Here is a 14,821-nt window from a genome sequence, read left to right as displayed (position 1 = left end):
TTCTAGCACAGTACTGACCTTTTGGTTCATGATATTGTGCTATCCTCATATAAGCCTCTTATTCCATCTGGGCACACTGAAGCCTTCTGGGCTATCTCCTCTCAACAGCAACAAAACAGCTGGTCAATGATTTCAGGAAGGGGGACAGTGCACATGCTCCTGTCTACATCAGTGGTGTTGAAGCTGAGAGCTTCAGGTTTCCAAGTTTGAATATCACCAATAGTATGTCCTGGTCCAGTCACACTGATATCACAGCCAAGAAAAGGCACCAATGATTCTTCTTCTCAGGAGGCTGAAGAAATTTGGCATGTCCGCTCCAACCTTTACCAACTTTCATCAATGCACCATAGAAAGCATTCTGTCTGGATGCGTATCAACTTGTTATGGCAACATTCTACACGTGATCACAAGAGACTGCAGTTGTGGACACAGCTCAACACATCATAGAAATTAGCCTCTTGCCTATGTTTCTCACTGGCTCAGTAAAGCAAAGACTTGACTGACCTTGGACTTTCTGTCTTCTCCCCTCTCCCATTAGACAGAAGACACAAAAGCCTGAGAGCACATACGAGCAGGCTCAAGGACAGCTTCTATCCCATTGTCATTAGATCCTTGAACAATAAGATCATACTCTTGTTTAAGATGGACTCTTGGCTTCACAATCTACCTCATTATAAGCATATGTCTTATCATCAGCCTGCACTGAACTTTCTCTGTAGTAGTTATTGTTTTACCTTGTTCTACCTCAATGCACTGCATGATTTGATCGAATGCAAGACAAACTTTTCATTGTTTAGATTATGAAGACACGCAGTCCTCTTTTATTGTCATTTAGTAATGCACGCATTAAGAAATGTTACAATACTTCCTCTGGTGTGATATCACAAAACACAGGACAGACCGAGACTGAAAAAACTGACAAAACCACATAATTATAACATATAGTTACAACAGTGCAACAATACCATAACTTGATGAAGAAGTCCATGAGCACAGTAAAAAGTTCAGTCTCTCAAATGTCCCACATCTCAAGCAGACAGGAGAAGGAAGAAAAGCTCTCCCTGCCATACCCGACCACAATCCGTCTCTGAGTCATCTGAAAATTTCGAGCCTCCGAATCAGCCCTCCGACACAGAGTACTAAGCACCATCTCTGTCCGAACAAATCGACCTCAATCTCGGTCGCCAATAGCATGTTTCTTGATACATGTGGCAATAACAAACCAGTACCAATACCAGTATCAAATTCAACAATTTATTTGTATCGGAATTTGGTAGCCCAGCTCTCTCCACAAATGCCACCTAGCTTACTCAGTAATTCCTTTAGGTCTGATTTCAGAGCTTTACATTTCTCATTTCATGTTAACTCACTTTAATTAATGATGTAGCTTCGTTATCAACATTAGTAATGGCTACCCTTGGCTACAAAGGGCTAATAGAATCTGACTGGAAAAGGAGTGTGGATATTTTAAGGGAGGTGGGGTTAACCTGTTGGATATTCTTTATAAAATCCATCCCTCCCATCCTTTCTGCAGGTTAAAATTCTTTATTTCCCATTTCTATTGCAGGGTCTTCAAAATGAAAGATTAAGTTTCCATTTTCACAGATGCTCACTGACCTGCTGAGTTTCTGGTTTTATTTTAGATTACCAATTCTTTAGATTTTCACCTTTTTCCTCAAATCATTTTTCAACATTTCTATATGTCAATGACATAAAATGGAAGAGACACATTTTGGAAAACTGTGCACTGGTTTACTTTCAGCCACGTTTAAGTTTGTTACTTACCTTTGTAAGGAGGCAGTAACTGCAGACACGAGACAAAATTAGAGGTTGAGGTACCAGCATTCAGGTGAGGGCTAATGAAGGACAAAACCTGAACAGTCAACCATCCCTTTGCCTCCACAGATACTGCTCGACATAGAGTAATGGCTTTCAGTTTTTGCTATAATTTTATACCTGCAACAATGATTAACATTTTTCCTTAGATAAAACACCCTTATTTGCTGTTTGTGGACACTTCCATGGGTCAGCTGCTATATCACATCCCACCTCCCTTTTGTTTCCAGGCTCTTTCTTCTCTTCCTGTAAGATTCCATTAGCTGCAGCCCTTTGTTGCCTCGGCCTCTCATTCTTCCCTCCTTTATCTGGCTAGCACTCTTGCTCAACTATTACTTGCCAAATATGGCTCCATCCCTCCATCTCAGTCCAGATGAAGGATCTTTTGATCTTGACTGTCCATTTCACTCCACAGATATTAGCTGACACAATGAGTTCATTCAGCATTTTGCTTTTTCTGCTCCAAATTCCAGTATCCATAGTCTCATGTCCCTAGGTTCAGCTATCAAAGTGAATGTAACAAAATAACCATAAGTCATTCAGACAGACCAGCCATGAATTGTGACTGATTATACAGTATTAAAGTATACATTTAATATCAGACATTTAAGTACAATTGTAAATACTTTTCACAATATAATCAGATTTTGTAACATAGCTTACAAGAAACATTTTCATTTTTCCATGTTTCACAAAGCAAATTCAATCATTCTGCAACCAAGATTATTTCACCTTCTCAGGGAAGGGACAGGAATGGGCAAATTAAAGCAAATTAGAATTTCTCACGTATTATTTCTCTACCTATGCAAGTAAATTAAAAACAAAACCACATGTCAGCAAAAACTACAGCAATCAGTCTCTGTGTAAAATATTTTTGCTAAATTTTCCTCATGTAAAACACTCCATTTAAGCAAATTACAGGCTTGTTTTAAACTTTTAACTGCTTCACAGTAGTTACATAAGAACACTAGCTCCTTGTGGAACAGCTTTAAATATGGACAATAATTAAATTTGACAACTCAAATTGTTGATTTTCCTGCCTAATTCTTTATTCTCGATTTTTGTGGAGGGTTTCTCAAAATATCAAAAGGAACAAATTTTAAACTACAATATATTCCACACACAGGTCTATTTCAAAGTATTGTCCATCTTAATTATGTACATTCTTGGCTGTAAGGCATGGTTCATAGTCTTTAGGTTTGTTCATTTGGACTTTGAGTCTCGCAATAGAACCTCATCAATTTTGAAGGAAGTTCAGTCCTTTACAGGTGAGAATGGGAGAAAAGCTTTGCAGCTATACGAGCTTTTCATAACCCATTTTTAAAATGTTTCATGCAAATATTCTGGAGCCAGAGACAAATCAGTAACAAATTCTGGTCCTGGTCTTTGAAAAATTGGGAGACATGTTCAAACTGCTGGGCCACACTGGTTATTGCTCCTCACACAATGAGAGCCCTGATGCAACTTTTCCACAAGACTGCACCATCTCCATCTTTTGAGCCACGATAAACGACATAGCTTGGTTTCAATATGTTTGTTGCAGCTGAAAGACGACTGTTCTCCTTGGGAAGGATCTCACCCTAAAATACAAATTATTTGGAAGCATTTCACTTTCTACTGGCCACCTTCAAGGATTGGGGGGGAAAGGTGAGTCTGAATAGCCTTTTGGATCTTTACAATTCCAAAACAATTTCATTTATAAATGATATTCTGGAACATTGAGAAGACTTTCATATACTCTAACAAAACTTTTAAGCAATATGCCAAAATGTAGCTTCGGCTTTATTACTGGTAACACCATTACTTTCCTTGAATCTACAATTGAAAAGATAACTTACATCACAACAGCAAATGTAGGTACAAGTAGATACGAGTTGGAGAGAATATTCATTATTCACCATTTCATGTCTAGTGCACCAGGATGGTTTGTGTTTTGATATTTGGTTCTTTGAACAAATGACAATTCAAACAGATCAGTGTTAAAGTGGTATGCTAAAGATAAATGGAGTGACCTTTCAAATTCCAGGTTATATTGCCTGAAAGTGTAAATGGTGTACATTTAAAGGGCATATCTCAGATCTCAACTAGTGAAGAAATCACATGGAGTGGGAACAATCAGATAGACATTGCATTTGAAAGTCAAATTCAGCTACTGTAACTTCCATTTTTCTTTTACTTTGCACCAATCCTTCCAACCCTAAACAAAAAGTCCATTGTGTCCGTGATACACCTCAGTTGTTCCTCTGCCTCTTCAATTCGACCGTCTCCTAGAATTAGTTTAAACACGAGCTGCCTCATGCTTGATCCAAATGAAGCCGCACTTAATCCTGTTTGCCATCACGCCATTGCCTTGAGCCTTCATTCCATGCTACATATACAAACAAGGCCAGCACAATATGAACAGCCACAACTGCAACTATAGCAGCATAGAAGTAGCTGTCTCTATTTGACATCCCAAGTGTACCTGAGAAGAAAAAAAAGTGTACAATTACAGTTTTTGGTATGTAATTCTTTTAATCCAAAATTAGGGTTGATCTATTAAGGGTGTGTAAAACTTTAAAGAAAGTGGAGAAAAATAAGATTAACAGTAACACAAGTGTCTATACATGCTGTAAACTGGAGAACAAACAATCTGTTGAGGAAACACATTTCGTTGAGCAACATCTGTAGGAGGAAAGGAATGGTCAGTGTTTCTGATTGAAACCTTGCTGTTTTAAGTCAAGAGTTTTGACCACTGTTCCCTCTAAGCTTTGCGGATGCATGGCTGTGCAGTATTTGAAATGCTCCTATGCACATAGCCTTTATTGCCACGCAGCTGGAATTATCTTTTATATAATAATATTATTTTGAAATTATCCTAATATAACTGGGAAATCTATGTTAATATAATTGTTCCTGCAATTGATTATATGGTAATGAATATAATCCATAAATTTTCTAAAGCTACAACCTTTATTTTGAAATGTTTCAGAGCTTCAATGTAATTACATTACCCAGATTCATCAAGACAAGTCAAAAATGAATGGAACCATCAAACAACGATTGACCAAATATGAGGAAAGCATAACATGGGCTACAGCTCTTCCATTGGTCTTAGGTAGCATCAGAGCAACTTCAAACAAGAAAAGGTGAAAACAGGTCACTGACAGTAGCCTTCGATCTCAAGGGAGGCTATTATGGCAGACAGTTTAATTACCTATTGTGTGAAATTAAATAAGCTGTCCAGTCCGCTTCTCAACAGCTTTCTGTCGCTTGGGAAGACCCAAAAGGAGGAACACACAAACATGAGAAAATCTGCTGATGCTGGAAATCCAAAGCAACACACACAAAAAGCTGGAGGAACTCAGCGGGACATGCAACATCTATAGAAGGGTCTCGGGCAGAAATGCTGACTGTTTACTCTTTTCCATAGATGCTGACTGGCCTGCTGAGTTCCTTCATCAATTTGTGCATATTGCAGAAGGACATACCCTGATTCTAGCAAGTGGGTTTTGACTAAGAAACTGCATAAGGAACTACTGGGACCTCGATGGGAAGGTCCTGATCAAGTGTTGTTAACTACCAACTTGGTGGTGAAAGTAGAAGATAAAAGTAGATACACGACAGCCACTTAAGTAAGCCAAAGTAGTAGCTAACAAAGACGGTGAGGGCTCTGGCTAATATGCTAGTAACCTCTGTGATGCTACTGGGCTACAGTGAGCAAATCATTAATCAGTCAGAAGACTTCAAGCAAGTCAACAACTAGTGGACATTATAAAGTTTATTTTAATGTTATTTGTCTTTGTTATATTTTTGCCAATTCTTTTTACTCATAATGTACCAGTCGAGATGACTCAATGTATACTTGTTTTATTGACAATTTAAGATATTACAATCCAACAAAGCTCCTATAAAGTAATAACAAAAAGTCTAAGTTCAAGGAACAATACGTACAATATGTGGGAAATGGAGCATACATCTCTCTTCCATGTAATTGGTTAGGATCATGTAAATTAGGGTACTTTTTTTTTCCTGCCATGAGACATACACACATCTTATCATTACCTCCTGAGTCTAGAAGTAAATGAGATATTTCAGAAAGAGATACTTTTGCATCAATTTTATTCCCATTTTATGGCATTGCAAGAATAAGAAATTAAAAGTGTTGCTGCAGCCTTAGAAAGGGTAAGCAATGACAGCTGTGATGCCTTGGGAAAGGTAACAATAGAAATGCTTACCATGAGTAAGATCGTTCTTTGAAATTGTATTGTATTAGACCTCTCTTAGTAGTTAAGGGGGGAACAAGTGCAGTTATAGGCAAGGATTGTGGTACTTGCATACCTGATCAGTCTGAAGACATAACTAATTTGGCTGATCATATTCATAAAGAAGGAGGTAAAATACATCAATCTGTTGCATGAGTTTTCTTTGATTGGATTCATTCAAGTTGGATTTACTCAATTATTACAAGTCATATTATTCCTACTCGTATGCCTTTTCACAATTTATATATTTTTTACTTATTTAGAGATGAACACTAACAATAGTTCAAACATACACAAGTGTGCCTACTAACCTGCTTAACATAACTGTATGAATGCTTTGAAGAATATACCGTATACCTTTTGCTATTTCATAACCCAAGTAGGTTTCTTTGGGTAACTTTATACATAACGTTCAGTGAATATAAGTTTTTCTGCCTCTGAATTTTCAGACGTGATTCTAAACACATGATTTAGAATCAAAGAGGGGAATTGTTGGATCCAACTATTTAATTTTAATTGGCATTTTCTTTGCACTTTAACGATCAATTATCTGCTTGTATTTTAAGTAGCCTTTATATACATAACAGTTTAATATACATCTAGTGACTATACAAAGTTCAGTTCTGGAAGTTTTATTCTTTCCTTAAGTCATAGTACATTTCTCTAGTTAATTTTACAGCAACATTGAATAAGTGTTTTCTAATTGGCCGTCTGCTATTTATGGAATTTTCTTATCTTTCTGGAGCTGATTATTGATTCCAGGAGGAGGAAACTGGAGGTCCATGAGCCAGTCCTCATCAAGGGAATCAAAGCTAGACAGGGTCAAGAACTTTAAATTCCTCAGTGTTATCATTTCAGAAGTCCTGTGTTAGGCCCAGCACATAAGTGCAATTACGAAGAAAGCACAGGCATGGTAACACCTCTATTTTGTTAGAAGTTTGCAAGGATTCTAATACTTTGACAAACTTCTATAGATGTGCTGTGGAGAGTATATTAACTGGCTGCATCACAGTCTGGTACAGAACTACCAATACCCTTGAACACATCCACACAAAGTGCTGCTGCAGGAGAGCAACATCCATCATCAGGGTCCCCCACAACCCAGATCACACTGTCCTCTTGCTGCTGCCATCAGGCAGGAGGTACAGAGCCTCAGGATTCATACCAGCAGGCTCAAAAACAGTCATTACCTCACAACCATCAGGCTCTTGAACCAAAGGGGACAACTTCATGCAACTTTACTTGCCCTATCACTGAAATGTTCTCACAATCTATGAATTAACTTTTAAGGACCCTTCATCTCATGTTCTCCATATTTATTGCTTATTTATTTTTTTTTTCTCTTTTGTATTTGCACAGTTTGTTATCTCTTGCACTTTGGTTGTTTGATGCCCTGTAGGGTACGGTCATTGATTCTATTATGGTCCTAGGATTTACTGAGTATGCCTGCAAGAAAACGAGTCTCAGGGTTGAGGATTTTGGGGTCATCTATTGCATCTGTGGCTCCCAGTGTGGCTTCCTGTATATCGTGAGACCTGACATAGACTGGGAGATCGCTTTGCTGAGCACCTGTGCTCAATCTGCCAGAAAAAGCAGTGGCCATCCATTTTAATTCTACTTCCCATTCCCATTCTGACATGTCAGTCCATGGCCTCCCCACCTGTCGCGATGATGCCACACTCAGGTTGGAGGAGCAACACCTTATATTCCGTCTGTGCAGCCTTCAATCTAGTGGCATGAACATTGATTTCGCAAACTTCCAGTAATTTCACCCCATTTCACCATTCCAATTTCCGTGTCTCACCTTATCTCCTTACCTGCCCAGCACCTCCCTCTGGTGCTCCTCCCCCTTCCCTTTCTTCCATGGCCTTGTCCTCTCCTATCAGATTCCCCCTTCTCCAGCCCTTTATCTCTTTCAGCAATCAACTTCCCAGCTCTTTACTTCACTCCTCCCCCTCCCCCAGTTTCACCTATCACCTACCACCGTGTACTTCATCCTCCCCTCCCCACACCTTCTTACTCTGACTTCTCATCTTTTTTTTTTCCACCAGTACTGATGAAAGGTTTTGGCCCAAAACTTCAACTGTTTACTCTTTTCCATAGATGCTGCCTCGCCTGCTGAGTTCCTCCAGCACTTTGCGTGTGTTGCTTGGACTTCTAGCATCTGCAGATTTTTCTTCTTTGTGAATCTATATATACATACAGAGCTAGGGTAACTAAGACTTTTGCACAGTTCTATAGTAATTTTATGTATTGCACTGTACTGCTGCCGCAGAGAGAAAAAAAACATCACATATGTGAGTGACGACAAGCCTGATTCTGATATGGGTCTCTATTGTGGATTGAGAATGGGAAGAGGGCAGGGAAAGGGGAATCATGGTTGGGAAAAGGGGAAGGGTGAGTGGATGGAGCAGGAGACACCAAAGAGACAATCTGTAATGATCAATAAACCAATTGTTTAGAATTAAATGACATCGTCTGGTGTGTCTGCACCTACACTCCTCCGCCCTGGCACTCCCTCTCTGGAACCCTTCCCACACTCTGTATTCGCCATTCCCAATAAACTTTGCTCCTGCCAGATTTACAAACTCGCCCTCCGCTGACAAATACAGTACTATGCAAAAATCTTAATATGTGCCCAAGACTTCTGCACAGTACTGTATGTACTTTGACAATAAATTTACTTTGAAGTAGCTGCTTTAAGCGAGGCTCCCTCTTTAGGTCCTCTCTTCTTCAAGTTTTAAGACCTGTCAATGTCTGTTCCTATTCCCTTTGTTCCATCAACCCTTAATAAAACAATCGTGAAGCAACAAGTATCATACCTCGTTGCTGACTTCCAAAAGAACTTTTGATTTAAACACCATATCCAACAATATTTAAGGATTGCAGAATACGCAACAACCTGGTAAACATATAATGCAGCACCCCTCGATTCTACCCTCTGCTCCAACAAGATATTATTTTTGAGGGATAATACTCAGAACTATTTTCCTTATCTCAAACTAGTTCAGTCTGGGATTTGTTCAAAAAATAGCCTAACTCTACACTACTGTACTTCTGACCAAATATAAAGCCAACAGTAAGCCTTCTATTTAATTTCCATGATAGTGACAGTCCATAATTTTTTTAAGACTTATAAACAAGGAAATCCAATTTAGTTTGTACTGCCATTACTTCACCATTTCCAAATGTATGCTTTATCCTTCATCGTTTCTCACATTGTATTCATACTCAGTTAACCTAACATTGCTAAGTACACTGTAAACAATATCATTCCTACAATCCAAAATACAAGGCTTTCTAATTCAGGGGTTCCAGTCTGGGACCCCTTGCTAAATGATATTGGTCCATGGCATAAAAAAAAACATACAAACTCTCGATTGAGTTTGTTTACAAAAATAGTGATTTGTTGTGCTGGCACTTGTGACATAATATTGTACTTGTGGAACCCTTCATTCACACTGTTTCATTTGCTCGGTAACAAAATCGTCACTATATACCCCTGACTCAGACAACTAACAGTTCATCAGCATCAGCTCTGAACTCCACCTGACAGAGACTTCTGTTTGGCAAGATAACAATTTGAAGTAGATTAGATGAATTACAATATAAATCAAGTTTATCTTCAAATCAATTGAAAGGATCATTCTTAGAGTAGAAAAGGAACATGTTAAAAAGGTTACCTTCAAAGACATAAGACTTTGTTCCAAAGTACAACCCAATTGGTAAAGCAATCATTAGGAATGTGAAAAACAGGAGTGTCTTCAGTACTGATAACAATGAGCTGTCATTTCTGAAAAAGACACAACAAAATGTAAATAGATCTGCACATAGCAAGTAAATCTGTTTATAACAAGCCTCATTTTAGTAGTGTCAGACCAGTTTTAAGCAGACTTAGCTAGAAGTACCCACAAGGTGACCCTACAAATAATAGTGATGAAAAAAACCATTCATACCAGCAAACTGAAAAGATCAGATCTCTGGTTGTTCATTATGGTATGCACCCTATCTGTCAGAGAAATCTGATTTACCACTGACTTTAACTTTTTAATTTTTGTAAACTGAAGTTAGATTTGGAGCTGTTGGAACCTTCGATTAACAAATGTTCAAGAAAGTAGAAAGTTCAGATTTAATAACCAAAGGTTAGGTTGTCTAGGCATGCCCGTGAATCCATAATGACCTTATAGGCATCCATTAATCTCGTGAGACCATGGATTTGCACCTTGGGAGGTTTCCAGGGCGCTGGCCTGGGCAAGGTTGTATGGAAGACCAGCAGTTCCCCATGCTGCAAGTCTCCCCTCTCCACGCCATCGATGTTGTCCAAGGGAAGGGCACTAGGGCTGATACAGCCGATATGGCATTGGTGTCGTCACAGAGCAATGTGTGGTTAAGTGCCTTGCTCAAAGACACAACATGCTGACTCAGCTGAGGCTCGAACTAGCGACCTTCAGATCACTAGACCGATGCCTTCACCACTTGGCCACCCGCCAACACGTGACCTTATTATTCCTTTTTTGTTATACTTATTGTTGTAATTTATATATTTATGCCCTTGCAGTGTAACTGCCACAAACAAATTCCACATCAGTAATAATAAATCCGATCCTGATTGTCCAAACCATTTGTGAAAAATATTAAGAATCTGCAATTCATATTCAAATTAGTGCAAAGACAGAGTCGTTGGGATTTGTAGAATTAGCAGTACGAGATAAAACAACTTAACGCATGAGCTAATGGATTGTGAAAGCAAGAGCCTGACCGATTGAAGAAATATAGAATGTAGAGCTTAAAACTCAGGCACACAGTCATGGCACAAAACAACATCAATAACTGAGATATGCAGTTCAATCATGTAAAAACTTTGTTTGTTCAGGAGCCTACACTATCTGCAGTTTTGATGCCTGTAATTAAAAGAGCAGACAATCTGCATTCAACTTAATAGTAGCAACGAAAGGAAACTAAAAATTTTAAAAGGAAAAATTATAACTAAACAGAACTATTCATTGCAATTTGAAGATTTAATTATTTTATAAATGCACGGTTTTGACACTGATATAGCCACAACTTGCCAGTTTCATTCATTTTCATCTTAGACAAGAAGATGTAAGAAAACAAACTTAACTCACAAAGGGAGACTTAAGTGGAACAGGGGGATTTCTAGTGTTTGCAGAATAACAAATGTGTAAGGATGAAAAAAGCTGATTCCTTCATTAAGTGCTGACATTTTCAGAATGATTATAAAAGCAGGTAGAGACAATTGTAATGGATTTACCAGATTCTGTTTCCCCTCTCTCCCTCTACATAAAATTTAAAGATTAGCTTTATTTATTTTATGTACATTGAAACATCAAAATTGACAGTGTCACTTGTGTCAACAACCAACACAGCCCACCAAGTGTCACGATGCCACTGGTGTCAACATCGCATGCCCACAATTTACTTACTGCAACCTGTAGGTCTTTGGAATGTGGGAGGAAAGCAGAGTACCTAGAACAAACCCACATGGTCATGGGGAGAATGCATAAGCTCCTTCCAGAGAGTGGTGAGAGCTGAGCCACAATCACTGATGCTAGATTTCCAGATTATAATCATGCTGCATAAAGCTGTCTTTCCTCACATCCCATGGTATACTTTATCTAGTAGTTTGTATTGGTCCCCTTGGTCCTAGAATCATTTAATGATGGAAACAGCTTTCCTCTAATTACCCAATACAAACCATCTCATATATCCCTTTCAAATTTCTCTGTTATAAGGAAAATAATCCCAGCTACTCCAAACTAACCTTACATCTGAAATCTCTCAGATCAATTTTAGTAAATAATCTACCTTGCAATCAAATGTCACTAGGGAGCAAGAGATATCAGTGACTTTTTACACAGAAACACATTTTGGTGAAAAGTTTCAAGATACATTATAATAAGTATCTGTAGGAAAAGTGTCATTTTAACTGGCATTCAAACCTTCTACAGAAAAATAAGGGGGAATTCAGGAATTGGGAAAGCAACATATCAAATGCTTAGGAGGAGCAAGAAAAGTTATTCATTTAGAAACATAGCGTGGAACAAGCTCTTCCAGCCCAATGAGCCAGCAACCCACCTACTTAACCCTAGCTTAATCAAAGGACAATTTACAATGATCAATTAACCTACTACCAGTACATCCTTGGACAGTGGGAGGAAACCAGAGCACCTGGAGGAAACCCACAAATTCCACGAGAAGGACGTACAAACTCCTTACAGTGGACGCCAGGGTTGAACTCTGAACCTTGGCCCAAGCTGTAATAGAGAAACATTAACCAGTATGCTACAGTGGCAGATATTATGAGCATCTTTGCCATAAATTATTTAAATTAGGTTTTCAGTAATTTTCCATAATTCAATTTTCTTGAAGGAAAAAGAAGACTATGAGACACACCACACAATATAAAATTTTTGTCTGGAAACTTCACCTTTGTGTGTGTGAAGTATAACCACGTTTGCTTCTGTGTTTGACCTGTTCTATTAACAATTTGTTAAGACTTTCACTGACTTCCTCTCCTACAAGGTAACTCTTCAACTTCACCATTCCTGTGTCCATGTGCATTATCCACCAGATACAAAAATTGTTTGGGCTTTTACTTCACTATCTGGGATAAAGAAATGTATGACATTCATTTTGGTGAAAGTACACCGGTGAACACATTAGATCTTAATGAAAACCTGTGTCAGCTCCATATCAGAGAAACCCATGCATTCAAGGGGAAATTGTACAAACTTCCTAAAGAGGACATCCCATCCAAATTGTACTCCAAAGCTGTTGCAATAGTGTCGCACTAACTGCTCTGCTACCGTGGCATGACACCATGTCGAGAATTATTTTAGGTTTATTAGAACAATAGCCTATTGTTAGGGCTAGGACTTTACTCTTTGGAGAGGAGGAGGATGACAGGAGACTTGATAGAGGTGTACAAGATAATAAGAGGAATAGATAGAGTGGATAGCCAGCGCCTCTTCCCCAGGGCACCACTGCTCAATACAAGAGGACATGGCTTTAAGGTAAGGGGTGGGAAGTTCAAGGGGGATATTAGAGGAAGGTTTTTTACTCAGAGAGTGGTTGGTGCGTGGAATGCACTGCCTGAGTCAGTGGTGGAGGCAGATACACTAGTGAAGTTTAAGAGACTACTAGACAGGTATATGGAGGAATTTAAGGTGGGGGCTTATATGGGAGGCAGGGTTTGAGGGTTGGCACAACATTGTGGGCTGAAGGGCCTGTACTGTGCTGTGCTATTCTATGTTCTATTTCAATAATTCAACTTGTCAGTCTTCACTTTAGGAATTTCATCACCAGCTCACACCGGAAGGTCATGCTTGTTTGAACAAGGAATTGTTCAACAGAGCTGCTCAAAATGGGGTTTATTTAGTTGATATGTTGTTTTTTTTAGATATAAGAAACTGGACCTTGGTCAAACCAAATGTTGCTTGAATGGAAATCACAAGTTCCAGCATTTTCCATGCATTCAGGAATTTAACAATGAAGCAAAAATGTGAAATAAATATTAAAAACAAAAACTCTTGTCCAATATTCCTTGACCATAAAAAATGAGAAACATTCATAGCTGGAGGGTCTGGCAATAGGTCCCACTGCCCAAACCGATGATCAACTATCCATTTACACACATCCCAAGTAAACCCAATATTTTATTCACCTCACTCTTTAACTCCCCCTAAATTCTATCACTCATTTACACACTACAGGGGGAACAGGGCGGATTTACTGGCCAAGTAACCTACTAATCTACTCATTTTTGCAATGCAGGAGTGAACAAGACTACCCAGTAACAACCCACACAGGGACGACCCGAGGAACATGCACAAGATACAGGGCTGGAGGAACTCAACAGGTCAAGCAGCATCTATGGAGGAGAATAAACAGTCGACGTTTCAGGCCAAGACCTTTCCTCAGGGTCGGAGGTCAGGATTGGATCCAGGGTCTCCAGCACTGCAAGTGCGGTGAACACAGCAGCTACACCACAGAGCAAAGACTCAGGTGCCCTGAAGACTGAAAGGAAACCGCATCCAGCTGTATCAAGTGGATGACAACCATGGCTGCACAAGTCACAAGCACCTGACTCACGGGGGCGGTGCCCCACGGAACACGCCCAATCACAACGTGCAGGATCCCTGATTTCTGACTGGCTAAACTGGTTGAATGACAGCACACACACACACACACCGTCCCGAAAACGCGACGTCACCGCGCGGTACTTTAATATGGTAGCCTAACATTTATTCGCTTCAAGACCGAATGTGGAGCGGAGCAACCCGCAAATAAAGCCTCGCCTTCACGCCCCCCCCTCCAACTCCTCCGGTAATGCCGCTCACCCCCTGAAGTCGGCGACGCCTGGAGCCGCGTTCAATACCGTCCTCTCTTCCCGCACCATGTTGTCGTGACGTACTTCCTCTTCGCCGCGAGAAACTTGCACTCAAGGCACGTACGGTAGGGCCAGCCCCTCGAGTGTCGTCACTTCCGCCTGTGTGGACCAGGTGGGCAGGGCTGAGGTAAAGTCGGCAGATGCTGGAAAACTAAAGCATCGCACAAAAAAATCCTGGAGGAATTCAGCAAGTCAGACAGTATTATAATGGAAATGAACAGGCAGTTGGCGTAACGTGCACAAACTGCTTGACGAGCTCGACGGGCCAGGCAGTCTCTATGGAAGAGAGTAAACAATCGACGTTTCGGGCTGAGACACCTCATCAGGACTG

At 39.7% G+C, this 14,821-nt stretch overlaps 1 protein-coding gene across 1 annotated transcript; it reads right to left on the bottom strand.

Annotated features, from left to right (window-relative positions):
• Positions 1–783: 783 nt before the first annotated feature.
• vma21 (vacuolar ATPase assembly factor VMA21) lies at positions 784–14,529 on the bottom strand. Its single transcript, XM_072271025.1, has 3 exons — positions 14,441–14,529; positions 9,764–9,873; positions 784–4,300 (listed from the first exon to the last, which is right to left on the bottom strand). The coding sequence occupies exons 1-3, from the start codon at positions 14,497–14,499 to the stop codon at positions 4,158–4,160; spliced, it is 312 nt and encodes a 103-aa protein (XP_072127126.1). The 5' UTR covers positions 14,500–14,529; the 3' UTR covers positions 784–4,157.
• Positions 14,530–14,821: the final 292 nt, after the last annotated feature.

Source organism: Mobula birostris, chromosome 10, assembly GCF_030028105.1.
Source record: "Mobula birostris isolate sMobBir1 chromosome 10, sMobBir1.hap1, whole genome shotgun sequence".
Taxonomy (NCBI): Eukaryota; Metazoa; Chordata; class Chondrichthyes; order Myliobatiformes; family Myliobatidae; genus Mobula; species Mobula birostris.
Note: the sequence above shows the minus strand (reverse complement) of the source record. Positions and strands in the feature narration are given on the sequence as shown.

What these genes read in the sequence shown, in the direction of transcription:
- vma21 (XM_072271025.1), bottom strand. Translation starts at nt 14,499, where the DNA reads ATGGTGCGGGAAGAGAGGACGGTATTGAACGCGGCTCCAGGCGTCGCC. An exon ending in GGCGTCGCCGACTTCAGGGG is followed by an intron (nt 9,874 to 14,440) that starts GTGAGCGGCATT and finishes TGTCTTTTTCAG; the next exon opens with AAATGACAGCTCATTGTTAT. An exon ending in AAAGTCTTATGTCTTTGAAG is followed by an intron (nt 4,301 to 9,763) that starts GTAACCTTTTTA and finishes TTTTCTTCTCAG; the next exon opens with GTACACTTGGGATGTCAAAT.